Here is a 20,176-nt window from a genome sequence, read left to right as displayed (position 1 = left end):
CGGGGGCACATGGAATCGAATAACAGTTATTAAACACATGCTCTTTGGAACAATGTGTGTGTTGGGATTGAGACAAGTTTTCCATTTAATAATTGTTTTAGTTTTATTTTATTAGCATACGTGTTGTTTTTGTGAGTATGTAAGTTACACGGTCTGTAAGCACAAACGATGTTATTTTGTTACACTCATATGAATGTGTTGAATCTTTAACAATGAATTACAGTAAATATTATTTATCTTTAGAAGATATCTGAATTTGTCATTTAACACTATTTCTAATCGAAAACTGGATTTTAGCATTTCAGTCTATAAACTTTCGCTGACCTACTGGTGGACCTAACTGTAAGATTTGTTTGATGAGTGACTTTTATGACTAACTGTATACATATATATATATATATTGCCAATGCTTTAATATTTAGATATATTTAAAAACAAACACCTTTAAATTAACTTTCAATTATCTTAACTTTTATCAGCACGTTCTATAATTTAAAGTCTCACAGTAGGACAGAGATAAGTCTTCGGATTTACAATGCTAAAATTAGGGACTCGATTCCCTTCGATGGATACAGCAGATAGTCCAATGTGGCTTTGCTATAAGAAAAACACACACATACATAACTCACGAACATTTTTTCTTTCTGCTAGTTTTAGTCAGACAAGAATAAAAAACTTTGCATTTATGTAAAAGACTATATTTTTCGTATTGTTGAAGTAGCTCTTAGTGAATACTACACAGTATGCACAGTTTCGTAAAATTGACAAACAATGCGGAAAGCGCACTTAGATACAAAGAAGCTCACCCACTTGATCTTACGCTTTTCTACCGTTTCGTGTTCTTCTTGTTTTATTTATACTTCCTATGAAAAGTTAAACAAGATAGGCTTCAATATCATATAAGTAAACGACTAGTGCTACCGTGTACACTGGTATACGTTATTTCGTCTGACCCTGTAAATACGCAGACCTCTTTACTTTCTGACAGCTAGGTGATTCATTAGAGAGCCGGCTTTGAGATTAATGGAGTGTCAAAAACTGGGGTCAGCCGTGGTTGACCTCTTCTTCATCTTCCATCTGAGCACAATGGTGGCTGAGTTCTGCTGATTGGTTTTTACCTTAACAGTGTCAGTCCACAAGATATGTCCTTGAGGCGGCTGCTTTATAAAGGTGTCCCCACCCACCCTTTTTTTCTCTTCTTCTATCTATCCATTTATCTATCAACCGTCTATGAATATGTTGAACAAAGTTTAATAAGGACTGGTGCTACTGTTACACGATGGCATACGATAAGTAACATAGTATAATAGCAACATTTAATAATATATCAACATTTGTAGCATGAGTGCTCAAGAACTATCAGTTCACATTAATTTCATAGTCTATAATTTTAAAGGTCATTTCCTGCTTATTCAGAACTTATATTGCCACAAATGTTCTAAGCTAAAGAAATAACTTATACCTTGAAGATATATGAATATGTTTTCACAAGATATTGTTTAGGAAATATTTTAGGGGCTCCATACGTTAGGTTTTAGTTTATGTTTAAGAAATTTGAATAATCAACAACTTCTGCATAAAAAATGTTTTTATGGTACACTCAAACCATCATAAAAACAATCTAATGTATGTTTTTTTTCTTTAAGCAACTAGCAATACCATGAGCTATATGCGCTCTATCCAACCGGGGTTTCAAGCCCCAGATTTTAGCTTTACGTCTTTAAACTTACCGTTGACTCACCGAGAGACCATAAAAAAAGCGAAACGTGGAATCTCTGTAGTAGATTGATGAAAATCCACGTAATTTAAATGAAATATCAATTCGTCATAGATGAAAATACTTGTACTTTTTATCTCACGGCCCGGCATAGACAAGCGTGTTAAGGCGTGCGACCTCGTAATCTGAGGGTCGCGGGTTCACAACCCCGTCGCGCCAAACATGCTTGCCCTTTCAGCTGTGGGGGCGTTATAATGTTCAGTCAATCCCACTATTCGTTGGTAAAAGAGTAGCCCAATGGCGGTGGGTGGTGATGACGTCGCGCCAAACATGCTTGCCCTTTCAGCTGTGGGGGCGTTATAATGTTCAGTCAATCCCACTATTCGTTGGTAAAAGAGTAGCCCAATGGCGGTGGGTGGTGATGACAAGCTGCCTTCCCTCTAGTCTTACACTGCTAAATTAGGGACGGCTAGCACAGATAGCCTGTCGAGAATTAAGCTTTGTGCGAAATTCAAAATCTCAATATCTCAGTCTTATTAATGTATGAAATATCTAACAACATGTTTTGAAGAATGTTATTTCGGATAAAATAATTGAAAAATAAGTGTATCATTACGGTATAAATATACTTTTAACAAAAATGATCTGATAGTCAATCAACATAATGGAAACAAATAAATATTTTGTTTTTAAAGTGTGTCAAACACAAACGGAAAAACTTATACCTAGAGAAATGATATAAAAAAATATGTCTACATTTTTGCTCGTTTGTAATTATCGTTAATTAAACAGCAGTTTATATTTTCCTTATTTCACATTTTCTCGAACATGTATGTATTAAAAATTCTCATCCCAGACAAAAATTCATTTATGAGCTTAATATTATGAATATGTGTTGTAAATTGTTGTGTTTTTTTCAATTTAATTTGCTATGAAATTGAGGATACTGATCCCAAAGATCCAGTTTTAAACTACATTTTAAATTATTGAAATATTCAAGTTGTAATTAAAAATGAAATAAGTTTTACTGCATGAACTTCCCAACTGAAAAATGATATGTTCCGAAATTTTAAAATATAACTTAACAAAAGTTATGAGAAGTTTAGAATCAAAGCGTAGAGGCTGCCGTAGAGGCTTTATTTCTGTGTATTGTGGCATGGTGTGTTTAAAGTTCGAAACCATGATATACAGTGAACAAGCTTGACATTTTCAGCTGTAAGTTTAGGGTGGCTGCGTTTGTGTGAGGCGAGTGTTACTAACTGGCTGTACTCCCTTTGATTAACAATTATAAATTAGGTTATGCCTGAAGCTCGTACCTCTAACTTTACCGTTTAATTCACGTGTCTCAGGAATTGAGGATTAAATTGAAAATATCAGCACATGATATTTGTTCTTATTCGCTGAATTCTAAACACTTACCATATTTCTGCGATAAAACAGCTAACAAGAATGGACACACATTTAAAATCAAAACGTTATAATTCTGTTTGTGCTTTTTACTACCACGAATTCACATAGGTTATTACTTAACATACTAATATTTATTAACAGGTTACCATTACTATTCACGATCGAAACGATAGTCCCCCAGTATTTGTAAACACTCCATACAAGATATTGTTATCTGAGGATGCTCCACCAGGTTATACTGTGGTTACAATATCTGCAGTTGATCCTGACGTCGAAGGAACCATCTCCTACACCTTGGTAGATGACGATGATTCAGCTAAGTTTCAGTTCGACTCCCAGAGTGGTGTTCTTCTTCTAAAAAATCCGTTGGACCGTGAAACGGAAGAAACACATCAATTTATGATCCAGGCATTTGATGGAATCCAGACATCTGGAACTAAGATTACTATAGAGGTTCGTAGGTAACCCTAATATTTTTTATATTCATTTTCTTCACAAAAAAAATATGCCTTTAGATATACATGTTTCAAATCCACCAGAAATAATGAGTCAGTCATCAGTTGAACTATTCCCACATAACTTACAGTAATGTAGTACTTAACAGATACTAAACGTTTAAACATGAAATATGATACTCGGAAAGATATATACATATAAGAACACTAAGCAAGCTAAGAAAAAAAAAAGACTAGAATATTTATAAACGTAGAATTAACATCTGAATATGTATTGAAAGTTTTGTTCTAATGTTAGTATCAAGCACGTATGTAGCAAGAAGACCTAAAAATATGTATTATGTAACATATCTAGAACATTGTTTAAATAACTTACGTATGTATTAATTCTTATTTGCACAAATCTTTGTACTTTTTATTACAAAAAAGGTGTTTAAAGCAGTTTAACTCTGCATTTAGATTTTAGGCTCTGGGTGTCTTATAAATTGTTGAATAAACTGTTGTATGAAACAATATTTAAAAATTCATATTTAATAAGAATTGCTGCATTTTAAATAACGTATTTAATCAAAAAAATCATAGCGATTGCTTATTTTAAACATATTAATTATTTCTGTTGATGACCATTTGATAGATTAATACTAGAAATTGCTACGTAAAATTATTTCTGAATGTCTTCGCTTTCAAAATATGTAAAAATATTTTAGTAAGCATGTTTAAAAAAATAACTAATAACAAAATATGTACTTCGGGAATGAATCTGCTTTATTAAAGTATATTTAACTCGTCGGTATCGCTTTAAATATTATTACAAAAAACTTGTTTATCCACCACTTTGCGAAAATTTTGACGTACGAATAAACGAAATAATCAACCCGAATATCTGATATTAAAAGTACGATGAATAGAAAGTTAATAAAAATAATGCGTCGAACAAGTTGGAGAAAAAATAAAGAATGTATTCAAGGATGTTATGTGGACACAAATAAAAATTGTTTCTTGTAATAGGTTACAGATAGCAACGACAATCCTCCTGTGTTTAAAAAATACGTCTATTCTTTTGATGTACCAGAAGAGGTCCAGAGAGGGGCAGAGGTTGGAGTTGTCTGCGCTTCAGATACTGACGTCGGTATTAACGGTCAGGTTAGCTACAGTGTTATTAGTGACTGGGGTAATGATGTGTTTTCCCTGAATCCACAGAACGGAGTTTTCACACTTATTTCTCACTTAGATTATGAACAGGTTTGTTCATTTTAACTGTATATTAACATTTATTATATTAAAAATTGATTTCTCTTTCTAACAGTATACGGTATGTGAGAAAACCCCCAAAACAACAATATATAGCTTCAAGTTGTTAAACACATGATTTACTTTAATTTAATTCACTTCTGGTATTTGAAGTTTTAACAGTTTTCATGCGATATAGAAACTAGCGCTGTTTTATGAGAAAAACACAGTATACCAAAACTGCCTGAAATTTGACATACACTACAACTTAAATATGGATTAACAAATATATTTAATAAAGGTGTCAGTCACAGCTTACTAGATTGCTGAAAGATGGATGAAGTAATATGCAACCCTTATGTCTGTTTGCCATAATAGATAGGTGTGCTTAACCAAATTTTATTTTATACTAAAATCTGTAGTTCGACTTTCAGTGGTAGACGGAGCACAAATAGTATGTAGTTTTGTATTAAAAACAATACTAATAAATGTGTATTTTATGACGTTATAGCTAATTACCTTTGTTTTCAGCTAAAATTAACTTAATGAGTACCATTCAACCATTGCATTATAAAATTATTTTTATATATTACTTTTAAGGCTAAACAATACTATATTATACTCCGATCTACTTTTCGGTAAGGCCCGGCATGGCCTAGGTGGTTAAGGCGTTCGAATTGTAATTCGCGGGTTCGAATCCCCGTCACACCAAACATGCTCGCCCTTTCAGCTGTGGGACTTTATACAGTTACGGTCAATCCCACTATTCGTTGGTAAAAGAGTAGCCCAAGAGTTGGCGGTGGGTGGTGATGACTAACTGCCTTTCCTCTAGTCTTACACTGCTAAATTAGGGATGACTAGCGCAGATAGCCCTCATGTAGCTTTGCGCGAAATAAAAACAAACAAACAAACAAATTTTCAGTAGATGTTTGTTCTTTATCCAGATAGGTGTGCATTGTTTACCTGAAATGCAAAAACACTTTCCTCATTCATAACATGTATATTAGGGTGCGTCAGCAGATAAAGGATAAAAATTAAAATGTCCCAATTTTTTTGCTCAGTTGCTCAGTTGTGCCACTGCATGAGAAAAGAACATAGACAAAGTTTCATTTCAATCGCGAAGTATTTAGGGGTCGCGCATCCCTCGCAAAGTTCACTATTTTCCTAAAATTTACCCTACATTACATTGTTAATGGTAATTAAATTATTTAAAGAAATTATTTAATATTTATTGATTATACAATTAGCAAAAACATAAAAACTTGAAAGAAAAATTTATTTCATTGAAGTTTTATCTTGCCTGCCCCATTCGCATTATGTTCGCCGATGTTCTTCTGCCACCTGAATCATATACTGAAATTGATCTTCGTTCTTGGTGCGGCCCTTTACCGTAAACTGTTGAATTAAAGCTACTCCTCTTTCAGCTGCGTCATTTGTCACAAAAAGTTTCTTTACTCTGTCCTTTCCTTGTTTGTACTCTTCGGAAGCGCTCCACTCTTTCGGTGGTAATGATAAAAATGCGCTACTAATATCCAGATGGTAGAAAATTTTCTTCATTGCCAAGGTAAAAAAAACCTGGAAGTTTTCTGGAAACAGCATTGCTTGCAGCATCAACTGTTAAACATGAAGTTGTCCTAGGAGATCCTTTCACGGTATTCATATTTGAGACCATCTTGAGTTTGTCGCTATTCGTTACACCGTCATCAAAGAGCGCAAGCCCAACTGCAACCTCAGATAAATACCATAAATGCCGATTCATTCCCTTTGTACCAACTTCCTTAATCATATGATTTTCATGCAATGCAAGTTCCTTGAGTAGTGTAAGGTACCTTCGAGCTGCCACGGAAGCATCCTTAGCTGTAAACCATGAGAGCAAGTAATGTTTAGTTATAAAGACACACAAATCGCCAAGTTTGCTGCAGAAATGTGCGTCAAATGAAACACGAGATGAAGCAGGCCGTGGTTGCAGTCTACCAAACTCCTCTTGGAACATCCAAATTTTTAGAGAATATATTGCTCGAGCCATCCATCGTGCACGATGTACAGCACCAGAAGTACGGAAAGAAACTGAAGAACGTCCGTGTGCAAGAGATCCAAGAAAAATGACAGCTAATTCCAAGAGCTCTTTATAATCGTCCCGTGGTTGATGAGATTGAAGAAGATTCTGACAAAATTGAATAATATCATCCTTCCAAGGCTGTATTCGGAGTGGCATTGCTTCTACTGCTGTTATGTACTTAGTTTTATTAATTTTAGGCCAACAATCTCTAAAGTTTAAAAACAAAGTAATATCTGGACTTTTTGATGTCTCTATCACGAGAGTAGAGAATACAGCGCTCAGAAGAATCTTCAAAATGTGATGTCTACAAGCAAGGTGCAAGAGCTTACGCTCAAGTAACATTTCAATCCTCAGACAGACGCCAGATTTGGATCCTGTATTGGTCGCCGTGGTGTCAAAGCAAAGCGATTTAATTCTGTCTTTTACATTCCATTCTACTAAAACTGATCCGATCTCAGAAGCTACTGAATTTGCATCCCCACTATCAATCTTGGGCACTGAAAGAATCTTCTCTACACCTTCACCTGAAACTAAAATTGCCAAACGTTCGATCTTCTCTCTGCCAACCAAGTCAGGCATCAGCTTACCATCCCAATATAATGTCAAAGGAACATTTGGAGAAAAACTTTCCTTCAATTCAGCTGCTAGAAGAGTACGGTTAGTAATTCGTTTCCTCCTTATGGAACTTGGACTAATGGCAAGATCCTCGATATTAAGTCCAATATGAGCTGCAAAAGGAAGCAAAATTTGTGCGGCTTTTCGGTCACTGATCTGGGTTCTGTCTAAAGCCGAAGCTAGCTTTTCACTAATGCCAACTTTTCGTTTGGTTCCGGAAGCACGTTGTTATTTTGTGCGCATTGCGCAACCCCTAAATATTAATGTATTGGATTGATTTTTACGCTAGCATATTTTTTTTCTTTGAATGGAATCAAATTATAAGCGAGCGACTGAGTGTCACAACTTTTTGTTTTTTGACGAACCCTAATGTATATATATATTGTCACAATTGTTAGATAGCAGTGGGTTATGAAATCATTTATACTATTCCATGTTATGTGTTTACAAATTGAGCATTTTTATTCTAAAGTATTAACAGTTTTTGCTTTTCCCTACGTCTTAGCATATGAAGAACGTTTTAGTAATTTAATAAGAAAATACGGTTTATATCATAAAAAATTAAAGTTGTAATGTAAATTTTGTGTCATAAATTTCAACACGAAAACATTTTGAATGGTATGTTGATGGCATAGCATAGGCGAACTTATAATAATATTACCTGTAAATATAACATTGAGGAGAATTATTCGTGCTAAAAGTATTCAATAATTCTTGCTTTTACACAACCCACTTGAAGTAAAAATGTATTCTATAGACGGCTGGTATGGGTATTAAAACTTTAATTAAAATAAAGAACCAAAGAACGTTTCGATCTCTTAGCTCATTTTCAAGTGAACAAAGAGAGTTTGAAAACTCCTTATTATCCTAAACCTTTATTTAATTTTAATTAAAGTTTTAAAGCCCATACCAGGTGTCTTTAGAATACCTCTTTACTGTTCTAGCTATTACACGCCATTCATCTCAAAAGAAGGGAAAGTATTTGTGTTTATTAGTTATTCACTTTATCATTTAGGTGCAGCATTACATCTTTATCGTCCAAGCCCAAGATTCTGGATATCAAAGTTTGTCTAGCACTGTTACAGTTTATTTCAACGTGCTTGACCTGAACGACAACGCGCCTCTATTTGATCCTATGAGTTATAGTGACGAAGTGTATGAGAACATAACAGTTGGCTCCAGTATCATCACTGTCAGCGCAACTGATCTGGACTCTGGTAAATTATTCATGTCTATTCTTACAGAAAACCTCTGTAAATACCGCATACTAGCCTAGCTTATTTCATTACTGTCTACAGGAATTAGTTACAAAATATTTATAGTGTATTTCTTTCCTTCTTGGGATAAAATAGTTAATTGGAGAATATAGTAAAAAAATAAGTGCATTCCTACACCAAATAAATAAATTACAGTATATATCTATTGTCGAGATACAATCCCTGAATTCAATGTGACGTTTAGAAATTTAATTGCCCGTACAATAATTATATAACGTATGTGACATTAAAAAGCAGTGGTAATTTTGCACTTAATGCCTCTTACAAAATGTGTTTTATCTTTACCACTTAGAAAGTTTATCCGTTAAAATCAACGTTTCTTAACCATTGCGTTCATCAGATACAAAAGTTAAGGTTATAATTTTGTGACTCTATACTTTGGGAAATAATAAATAAATTGTTTCCATCAATAATATTTTCAAATTGCATCATTGTTACTATCAACAGCAACGTATGTTTACATATAGACTTTGCAACTCCTTACTTGAGGTACATAGTCGAAACATCGATTAGTATTGTTTTAAGTCAAGTCTGCGTCTTTGAGCTTTTCTTACATTATGAGAAATACCTCAGTCAGCAGTATAAGAGTGAGAAACAATTACTATTATCATTTTGAATTTATCACTATCAATGATTTAGGGTTTTAGCATTATCGTATTGTGTAAAACTAGTAATGATGAAGTTTATTTCTATGTAACATGCAATTCTTAACTAAGACACATATTTCATAATTTAATTTATACCAATGATATGGTTGCTCGTTCTTTCTATTTTCGTTCTCCACCCCCACACCAGATATCATTGACATCTTAATAATAAGTTCTATGCTTAGATTTTAAAATGCACGTATTTTATTCAACAAATCATAGACAGCATCGGTTGTTTACTAAACTCGTCACATTGTATTTTAAAAGTACATAATGACATAATATCTTACGTTTCAAATATCGATAAAATATTGTTGCGGTTTAAACGTCGAAAGATAATCAAGCATTATAAACCATTAAGCCTACAATTTGTGGTAAAATTCACATTATTTATGGACTTTGTTGTCGTTTTTTTAAGATTCCTCTTAATTTATCCGTTTCGGATTCAATAACCTGCAAGAGTCAAAAGTTAGATCTTAAATGCTATTTTACACTCCAATAAACATAGATTAGAATGTATTATTCTTGGTATCATTATTCAACGCTTTGTTCCCTATGTATTTACTTTATTATATTTTGAAACATTCTTCTCAAGTGTAATTAAATAAATATATGTGGAACAAAGCGTTGAATAATGATATCCAGAATAATACATTACGATCTATCTTTATTGGAGTGTAAAAATAGCATTTCATATTGAAAATTTGAAAACAAAAATAATTTATCGATTTACAGCTAATAACAGGACTATTCCATATAGTTCAAATTTCTAATAAATTTATTACTAAATTTTAACAGTTTTTTATTGTTCTTCCATAGGATCAAATGGGGATATCGTATTTAGCATTGTGGAAGGAGATGAAAATAATCACTTTAATATCTCTCCAAATGGAACAATCTTCACAATCAAGCCTCTGGATCGAGAGACTCAGTCTCTATACAACTTGATAATCAGCGCTAACGATCAAGCATGGCCCATAGAGAGACAGTTATCAAGCACTGTGCAAGTTACAATCATAATGAAGGATATCAATGATATGTCTCCAGAATTCATCTCCCCAAACAAAACATCAGTTTTCGAGAATACTCCTGTTAATACGGTTGTCATGGCGGTGAAAGCCGTTGACAGAGACGAGGGGCGTAACAGTTACATCGAATATAGCCTTATTCCAACTGCGGAAAACAAGTTTAGTCTTGGTCCGGTGGATGGACTTCTCCGAGTTAATGGTCCTCTGGACAGAGAGATAAAGTCACAATATAAACTACAAGTAGTGGCTAATGACAGAGGAATTCCGCCAAGATCAACTTATGTGAACGTTGTAATTGACGTTCTAGACGAAAATGACAATAATCCAGTCTTTAATCCAACACAGTATAGCGCTTCGGTATCAGAGAATGCAAGTATAGGTTTGAGCGTAATAGAAGCGTCAGCTACTGATCAAGACGAAGGTCTGAGTGGTCAGGTCCGCTATTCTATTGTTTCTGGTGACCCTAATCACGATTTTATCATAAGTGAAGATACGGGCACCATTAGAGTCAGCAAAAATTTGGACTACGAACGGAAAAATCGTTATATACTAACTGTACAAGCAGAAGACAGCGCTGGTGACATTCGGTATGATACCGCTACTGTAACGATAGCGGTGACAAATATTAATGACAATCCACCAAAGTTTCAAAACTCTCCCTATGAGGTTCACGTAATGGAAAACCTTGATCACGTCCCAACTCCCATCTTTATCATAATGGCCCAAGATGCAGACTTAATACCCAATACTCACATTCACTACCTCATCAAGGACGGTGACAAACATCTCTTCAACATCAACTCTAGTTCGGGAGAAATTACCGCAATGAAGAAGCTAGACAGAGAACAACAAGCAGAGTATGTACTCACAATACTCGCCATGGACTCAGGTAAAACTTGACTGGCTACTTATTTTCATTATTAAATATTTATGTACTTACTTTCTATCAGAAAGGAAAACAACAGCTTTGATCTAAAATAATACTTACAACGTTTTCCATCATTGCTTTTGTAATGGCTTTGGATTTCTTTACCCAGCGTTTAATTTAACTCATTATTTTACGTTTTCATTACAGCACAGACACATTAAAACGTTGTAGTCTTTCTGAATTCTTACTCGATAAAAAGGGATTCAGTTTCCATATATCTAACTAAAATATAATGCTTCAAAAGTTCTTCATAATAATTTGCTTAAGTTATTATCCCTGAGTTAATTAATTTCGAATTTGCCGTTTTTGTAAGACAAGTCCGATAAAAAATATAAGGAAAACATACCTTGAAGGTGAACACCCTCTTTGGACGGGCGGGTTTATGCCCAAGATGCTTGTATAATTACCCTTCTATCTACCCATTCGCTGGAGGAGGACATCGTCAATCAACGATGGGTGTACCATGGAATGTCTGTTCTTGCAGCCTTTAACTTCAGACTAGTCATTCATTTCTATATGGAGTTGAATACAGACAAAGTTTTATTTCTTGACCCTAGACCCCACTGGACCTTTAAATATATGGTGTAAGGCGACGGTTACGAGGTATGAATTACTGAAAGAGAAAATCTTGTTAACCACGCGCTACCTATAAGATACTCACTCTACTAGATGGTACGTCAGATACTCAGTTGTTTCGAATATTCAACTTTATTACACCAAACAACAATCTTATGAATGGCCTAAAGGGGCGACATGATGTTTATCTAAAACCTGTATAATCTTAACAATGATGAGCATCAGTAATAAATATTCAACCAGCTTACTTTCTCAAACAGTGTGACCTAGAACCCATCGAATTAACTAAATATTTCATTGTAATGAAATAACAAACGTAAAGTGCACTACAATTGCATTGCAAGTTATTTAAAAATTATCTTTTACTGAACCATGTTTATGATTATATGAATATGTGAAATAATTTAAAAACCAGGATTTTCTTTTACAAATAACGTGATATAGTCACCAAATAAAGTTTCGTAGATTCTTACAACCTAGACTATACTTTGTGAGAAGTGGAGTAATATCATGCAACTCTATTTGCTTTATGGATGTTTAGTAATCTAGTCAAACAGATCTTACGTAACCAAGGTTACGATCATTTTTGTTTTGGTTACGGGAAACTAGGCAACCCGAAAGAGATGAAACTGTAATTAACGTTGCTTTTGTTTTGTGGAATCAAAATACATATTTTATTTTTGCTGTTTCAAAGTATCTGTAGAGGTTTTTAAATATTTTACCATCTTTGTGGTCAAAAGATCTAGATTAAGGAGTGATATATCTGAATCTTGGAGTTTCTGGCCTGCATAAAACGTCGTACAAGTTGAAAATGGCATACTATATACATGTTATAAAAATATTGGTTCTTCACAAACAACTTAATTTTTGTTCTTTTACGTAACATATTGATGGTTAACAGTTATTATGGGGAGAAAAATATAATGGAGTATGAAGTACAATGTATTTGCTCCAAGAATGCATATACCATTTAAATTAATAATAATAATAGCTAAAATTTTCATGTGAAAATGAGTATTGTTTTTAGTACAATACATGCACTCACAGTCCAATATTTTAAGCAATAATATTATACAATTTATGCAATCCATTGTAGACTAGCTTTTCTTCAAATTGCATCCTTCATAAAATATGCATTTTTTATTCATTAATGTAATTGGTTATTTCGTAGCAAAGATGTTTTCTGTGAAATTTTGTTTTTAAACAATTCGAATTTTATATAAACCTTTGGAAACCTCCTAGTTAAGTATAACTATAATTAGAAAACTGTAAGATATGTAAGTTACATTAGATGATAGATTTCTATTTAATTGGACACTTTCTTATTCATCCCCATCGCGTCAAACATGCTCGCCCTTTCAGCCGTGGGGGGCGTTATAACGTGACGGTCAATCCCACTATTCGTTGGTAAAAGAGTAGCCCAAGAGTTGGCGGTGGGTGGTGATAACTAGCTGCCTTCCCTCTAGTTTTACACTGCTAAATTAGGGACGGCTAGCACAGATAGCCCTCGAGTAGCTTTGTGCGAAATTCTAAAATAAACAAACAAACAAACAAAACTTTCTTATTGAAGTATATTTTGGTTGGTAATCATTTATTTAATATTGTAGGTAACAGATGGCGCCATGCACCAGTTTCTTTAACTTTTACTTGACACGCAAGTACGGCCCGGCATGGCCTAGCGCGTAAGGCGTGCGACTCGTAATCCGAGGGTCGCGGGTTCGCGCCCGCGTCGCGCTAAACATGTTCGCCCTCCCAGCCGTGGGGGTGTATAATGTGACGGTCAATCCCACCATTCGTTGGTAAAGAGTAGCCCAAGAGTTGGCGGTGGGTGGTGATGACTAGCTGCCTTCCCTCTAGTCTTACACTGCTAAATTAGGGACGGCTAGCACAGATAGCCCTCGAGTATCTTTGTGCGAAATTTCCAAACAAACAAACAAAACAAACAAAAACATGCAAGTACATAAGAGATAAAAATCAGATGCAACTAAATATTACAACAGCAACAAAAACGTCTTTCTAATGACATTGAACATGTAAACAATGTCTATTAGAGAGGAAGAAAACAGAGCGTTATAATATTTTGTGATCTAAGAACAAATGAAAAATACTCCAAACTAAAACAAACATAAGTTTTTTGTATTTTACTTTTGGTAACTCCAAGTGGCAATGTTATTCCCTAAATGTTCAAAGCGATACTCGCTTCTTAAACTATATTCTTGTTAAAAGTAACTGATCATATATATCCATGGAATTTAGTAAATACCTTTGCCTGGCATAATATATAGCATAATTTGGAAAACTTAAGCCAAGCCTGAACACAACTAACTTGCCGAACAATGTCGTTAAATTTTGCATTACATGCTCAACTATGCTTTTACTACTAAAGCTTCGGATATGTTGTCAGGTTATCTATTCCTTAAGAAATAAGTACATATCACCTGACAACAAAAACACAAAAAAACATAATCTGAGCAGGGGAGTAACTGAAGCTTGTCATTCTTTCCCCCAGGGACTCCTCGCCAGACTGGTACAGGAACAGTGACCGTCATGGTCAGTGACGTGAATGACAATAAGCCCACGTTCGAAAGAAGTCACTACGTGGCTGGCGTGAAGGAGAACTTGGAGGCTGGCTCCAAGGTTTTGTTGGTCGCTGCTTCTGATGAAGATTTGGGAAGAAACGGGCTCCTCAGGTGCGTAGAGCATTTCATCTAAATCTCAATGTCGAAATTTTATCAATCAATCAATCTTCCTTGGTTAATTGCTAGAAACGTCCTAGGTCGGAAACTTATCGAATCACTGTTGGTTTCCTGAGGTTTGTTCTTGCCGCGATTAAATTGGACACATCTGCAAATAAAAAGTGTTTGTTTTCCCAGAAAGATTCAGCTGAGACGCTCTTGTTCATGTCACCTTGTGAACATAATAGGATTGGATAATTTATGGCATTTCTAGGTATGAAGAAAAATAATTGTAAGTGTATTTTACTTGACAACTCCATTTACAATTACTGTCTAGCCTTAATAGTATCTTTTATACCATATAATATCTATATATAAGCATACAGAGGTATGTGTGTGTATACGTAGCTTTGTAAATGGCGTATACTTTTAATAGGTGTTTATATGTAAGCTCCTGTATGCTTGTAAAAGGTGTGTATACATGACTACATTTTAAAAGTTTTGTACATACTCATGGAATATTTTGATGCACATATTATCGAAGACTGTTTAGGTTTGCAACAAAAATATAAGGTAAGGGATAGTTCACACCAAATCGATGATAGATTAACACAAAATATCACCGTACCATTGAAATTTTAAAAGTTTCACTGCTGCCGAGAAGCATAATTTTTTCATTTCTTTTTTCACTATTTAGCAAGTTCTTCTGAAAATGTCGAGCATGCTTTCAAAAATTTAATTAAGTTTTCATTATAATCAAACCATGATCTTACTTTTCAAAACAAAAAAATCTTATTAGAAATATTTTTATCTCTTCGTGAGTTCTAAACTGAAAAGCGATTCTGAGATTTAGAAAATGAATAAGTTTTATCCAGTTTCGTTTTAGAAGTAATTGGTTTCAAATACCAAATCGAAAGTTTTAAAACAAAATTATGATTTCTTAATCTACGCAAAAAATCTTTTTATCTGAATTAGAAAACATAAACTTATCACGAAATATAAATGAACCTCCTTTGAATTGTTACCAACTTTTATTAAAACAATATAAAACAAATCTGATATTACCCATTTACAGATGTCTAAAAAACATCGCAACTAGTTCGTTTTTACTTTTAATAAAAACTGTGTTAAACCATTTCCTTTAAATGTAGTTCGTAATATTGGATTTCGATCGAATGTGAGGGCCGGTGGTTAGGAGCGCTACTACTTCCAAGCTGCAGTCGGGAGTACAAATCTCACAACTGAACATATTTTCTCTTTTAGCTAAGGGGGCGTTATAAAGTCAATTCCACTATTCGCTGGTACAAGAAGCCAAGACGTTGACAATGGATGGTGTTAGCTGGCTGGTTTCCATTTGGAGACTTATCACCTCAAAATTAGGGACGGCCAGCGCAGATTGGTCCCTAGTAACTTTGCACGAAAAATCAACAAAGAAATATTCGCACATTTACCAGGAATTTGGTTCATACTATTTTTTACTTAATAATAGTAGAAAATTTCTTATAAAATCTATCTGTTGCAAGCAGACAGAAACTCAACGCACCATTTTTCCATTTAGGACGTAATTATATAATACTGAAAAACTGACAGACTTATTCTGATATTGCGAGTGCTGTTTCTATAGGTTGTTTTATAAAGAGTATACTTTCGCCATTTTTAGTATATTTGCAATAGACGATAAAGGAGCACCGTAATTCAAAGTTACATGTTTTGCCATTTTAAACCAACTTTTAGAATACCACTATTTACTACATACTTATCCTTAAGAGAAAGAGAAAATATTTCACTCGTCTTATCATTTCTAGATACCACTTGATTGGAGATCATCTAGATAAATTTACTGTTGATACTTTTACGGGGGCCATCTTGACCCGAGTTTCATTAGATAGGGAAGAAACTGACCAATATGAGATGACCCTAGTAGCCAGAGATAGTGGTCTATCTGTTGAACATTCTTCAAGTGTTAACATTACGATTCACGTAGAAGATGAGAATGACAACAAACCTACGTTTATGGAAAATTTACCTGTTTATATTCCTGATAGTGCAGCAGGTGGTAAGTCTAATTATATATACACTGTCCTTATCAGCGATAAAGTTCTATGTGCAGAGATGTTTTAATATATATATATACACTTCTAAATTATAGAAAAACATTTTTAAGCACGTTTTCTCCTATATATTTCCTCTTACAAAAGATATGATTTGACGATTAGGTTTTCGATGCTTCGAGATTTGCACTGCTAGAAACTAGGTTTCAACACCTCTGATGGGCAGAGCACAGAGAGTTCTTTGTGTAGTTTTGTACTTAATTATAGACATAATATAGTTTAACCTTTTTTGTTATGTTTTTTGTATTAGGACATTTTGTTTTTGGAGCTCAAGCTCATGATCCAGACGTTGGTGTAAACAGTAGATTAGTTTACCATCTCTCTGGAATGGACGCCGATAAATTCCAAATCAGCCAAGACACTGGTGTAGTCAAGCTAATTGAGAAACTAGCCAGGAAAGAAGAAGGATACACATTAGAAATTTACGTTACAGATAGTAGTACATTTCCCCTTTCGGCCAATACAAGCGTTAAAGTTTACCTTCAGCCCACAAGCCTTTTTCCACGGTTTCGTTCAGGAATCCGAAATTTTGTTTTCTCAGAATCGACGGAAAATATTGTAGTAACAACCGTTTCGGCAACCTCTCCTAAATCCGCAGGTAAAGGAGATATAACGTATGGCATTGGAGGTGGAAACCTTGGAGGAATTTTAGCTGTGAATTCTCAAACTGGAGAAGTACGCATTACCAGCGGCTTAGATTACGAAATGACACATCAATATGAAGTGTGGGTGGAAGCACGAGACAGTGACTATCCGTCTCTTGGTACCGCTATAAAACTTACTTTACAGGTTACAGATGCCAATGATAACATGCCATTCTTTACTTCCGAAGTTTTTAATGCTACTGTCATGGAAGAACAAGATCCACCACAGTTTGCGACTGTTGTTCATGCAGAAGACGTTGACCAGGGAGAAAATGGAAAAGTCTTATACAAGTTTGTTGAGTCTGGAAGCTATGAGAACCCTTTTGTCTTGAATTCCAAAACGGGAGAGATCTTCACGAGCGCTAAACTCGACAGAGAGTCCTTGGAATTGTATAAATTCGTTATTGAGGCTGTTGACCACGGCTCACCTGAGAAAACAGGTACAACCACTGTGTTTGTGACAGTTCTAGATAAGAATGATCATCCTCCACGTTTCACGCGGCTCTTCAGTGTTAATGTTACCGAAAACGCGCCGCTAGGATCTTTTGTCATCCAGGTAACATCGTCAGACCGGGACATTAGTATGAATGCAAATGCCACGTACAGCTTTACAGATAACCCTGGGGAAAAGTTCCATATTGATCCGCTGTCAGGAAACGTCTCTGTAGCCGGCGAGTTGGACAGAGAAATGAGGGACGAATACCTTTTAAAGGTTGCAGCAGTGGACGGTTCCTGGCGAGCAGAGACTCCACTCACTATTTCTGTTCAAGATGTGAACGATAACGCACCTGAATTTAAAGAAGATATTTACAACTTCAATTTTCCAGAGCTTCAACATGCTGTTGCATTTATTGGACAGGTGTCTGCTTGCGATCGGGACAAGCATGGACCTAATTCATTTGTTACATATTCTTTAAAACGACCTTCCGATTTCTTTAGAATTGACCCTGGAACGGGCGAAATTCTGAGCAAGCAAGTAATATACTATAAACGTACTTCGTCTAGGATTTCTTCAGAAAACCAGTTCATAGTTCAAGTGAGAGCTACAGATCAGGGGAAGCCCCCTCTATCGTCAGAAGTTACAGTAGTGATTAACGTTGTGGACTCCAATAACAATCCACCTCGTTTCGAGAAACCTTACTACTTTTCTCCGGTTCCGGATAGCATAAGAGTTGGGGCTTCTGTTCTTCAAGTCATTGCTAAAGACAACAAAGATGTGGGAATAAATGCAGAAATTGAGTATGTAAAGGCAGGAGGGAATGGGACGGATTATTTTAACATTCATAAGTCAACAGGTTAGTAGTTTGAATTCCTGTTATGCCATATGTAGTTTACAACAACATTTTAGTCGTTCTTTTATATATATATACATACATCTTAATTTAAACAGTCGCCTTCATTTGATTTCTACATATCTGCTCTACATGATTTTTATCTAATGATATTCGCACTACAATAACAATATTTTGATTATTACTATTATGTTTATGACTTTCAGAAATATTTTTGATTTTTAATATGGTTTTCTGCAATATATAATAATGTTTCTCATGCCAACTGTAATTTTTTGTTCTTGTTGCTTTCAAACCATGTGCTTTTGATCAAACTTGTATAAATAAGGTTCTTAAAACATTATGGTATATGTTTTTTTTTCAAATTTCGCGCAAAGCTACACGAAAGCTATCTGCGATAGCCATCACTAATTTAGCAGTATAAAGCCAGAGGGAAGGCAGTTAGTCATCACCACCCACTGCCAACTCTTGGGCTACTCTTTTACCAACGAATAGTGGGATTGACCGTAACTGTATAACGCACCCACAGCTGAATAATGCTTGTCATGCCGGGCCTTATGATATATGGAAATCAAATGATATAGTAAAGTCGTAACTGTTAGAAATGACCCAGCATGGTTAAATAGTTAGCGCGCTTGACTCCCAATCTACGGGTCGCATGTTCAAATCTCCGTACCACCAAAGATGTTCTCTCTTTTATCCTTAAGAGCGTTATAATATAACACTCAGTTCCCTATTTATTGCTAAAAGTGTAGCCCAAGAGTTGGTGGTGGGTGTTGATGACTACCTGCCTTTTCTATGGCCTTTTCCTGCGAAATTAGGGACGGCTAGCCCTTGTTTAGCTATGCGCGAAATTCAACACAAAATAAACTGTTACTAGTAGTTTCTATGTGCTCTGCACAGCAGACTGAAACACGACACTAAAAAAAAAGTAGCAATATAAGTATATACATAATTCTGATCCATTTATAAACCTTTCAAAAAGTCATTCGTTTATTAATGGAAGGCAAGTTGTTTAAATATTCACTAAACTAATCGTTTTGTCGATGTTTTATTAATTTTTCTTGTTTTTAAACAAGTATAATACGTGAATGTATAAAGATATTTGAAGAAATGAAATAGCAATAAAGTAAGATAATGATAAAGGACTACAGTCCTCCTCTTGCATTTTAAATTATTAAATCAGTAATCTATTACTTTGTTCTTCAGGCTTGGAATAGATTGTGTAAAATTATAATGCCTTAAGTGTCAAGGAATTTTCATTTCCCTCAAAGCATAACATGCGCCATTGACCATTTCTAAATTTGTATTATTACAGTTGCTATATGTATTACATATTTTTCACGTAATGAAAACAACTAGTATATTACCTTGTCTTATAATAGAACATGTTTTATCTAAATGTATATCTGTATATATGTTGCTTTTGTTGAGGGTTTTTCATTGCTCTCTTAAGTGTTTTTCATAATCTATAGATGTGTTTAAATCTTTAGATCGTACATCACAAATGTA

At 34.7% G+C, this 20,176-nt stretch overlaps 1 protein-coding gene across 1 annotated transcript in view; it reads left to right on the top strand.

The window, feature by feature from the left end:
• The window catches only part of LOC143253223 (cadherin-related tumor suppressor-like), a 140,345-nt gene that overhangs the window by 92,583 nt on the left and 27,586 nt on the right, over positions 1-20,176 (top strand). The window contains exons 2-8 of the mRNA XM_076506706.1: positions 3,269-3,580; positions 4,591-4,824; positions 8,502-8,703; positions 10,230-11,327; positions 14,452-14,632; positions 16,423-16,673; positions 16,979-18,667. Of these exons, the coding sequence (XP_076362821.1) occupies positions 3,269-3,580; positions 4,591-4,824; positions 8,502-8,703; positions 10,230-11,327; positions 14,452-14,632; positions 16,423-16,673; positions 16,979-18,667 (3,967 nt within the window). The remainder of the gene's footprint in view (positions 1-3,268; positions 3,581-4,590; positions 4,825-8,501; positions 8,704-10,229; positions 11,328-14,451; positions 14,633-16,422; positions 16,674-16,978; positions 18,668-20,176) is intronic.

The sequence above is a fragment of the Tachypleus tridentatus genome, chromosome 6 (genome assembly GCF_004210375.1).
Source record: "Tachypleus tridentatus isolate NWPU-2018 chromosome 6, ASM421037v1, whole genome shotgun sequence".
Classification (NCBI taxonomy): domain Eukaryota; kingdom Metazoa; phylum Arthropoda; class Merostomata; order Xiphosura; family Limulidae; genus Tachypleus; species Tachypleus tridentatus.
This window is presented reverse-complemented; position numbering and strand designations above follow the sequence as displayed.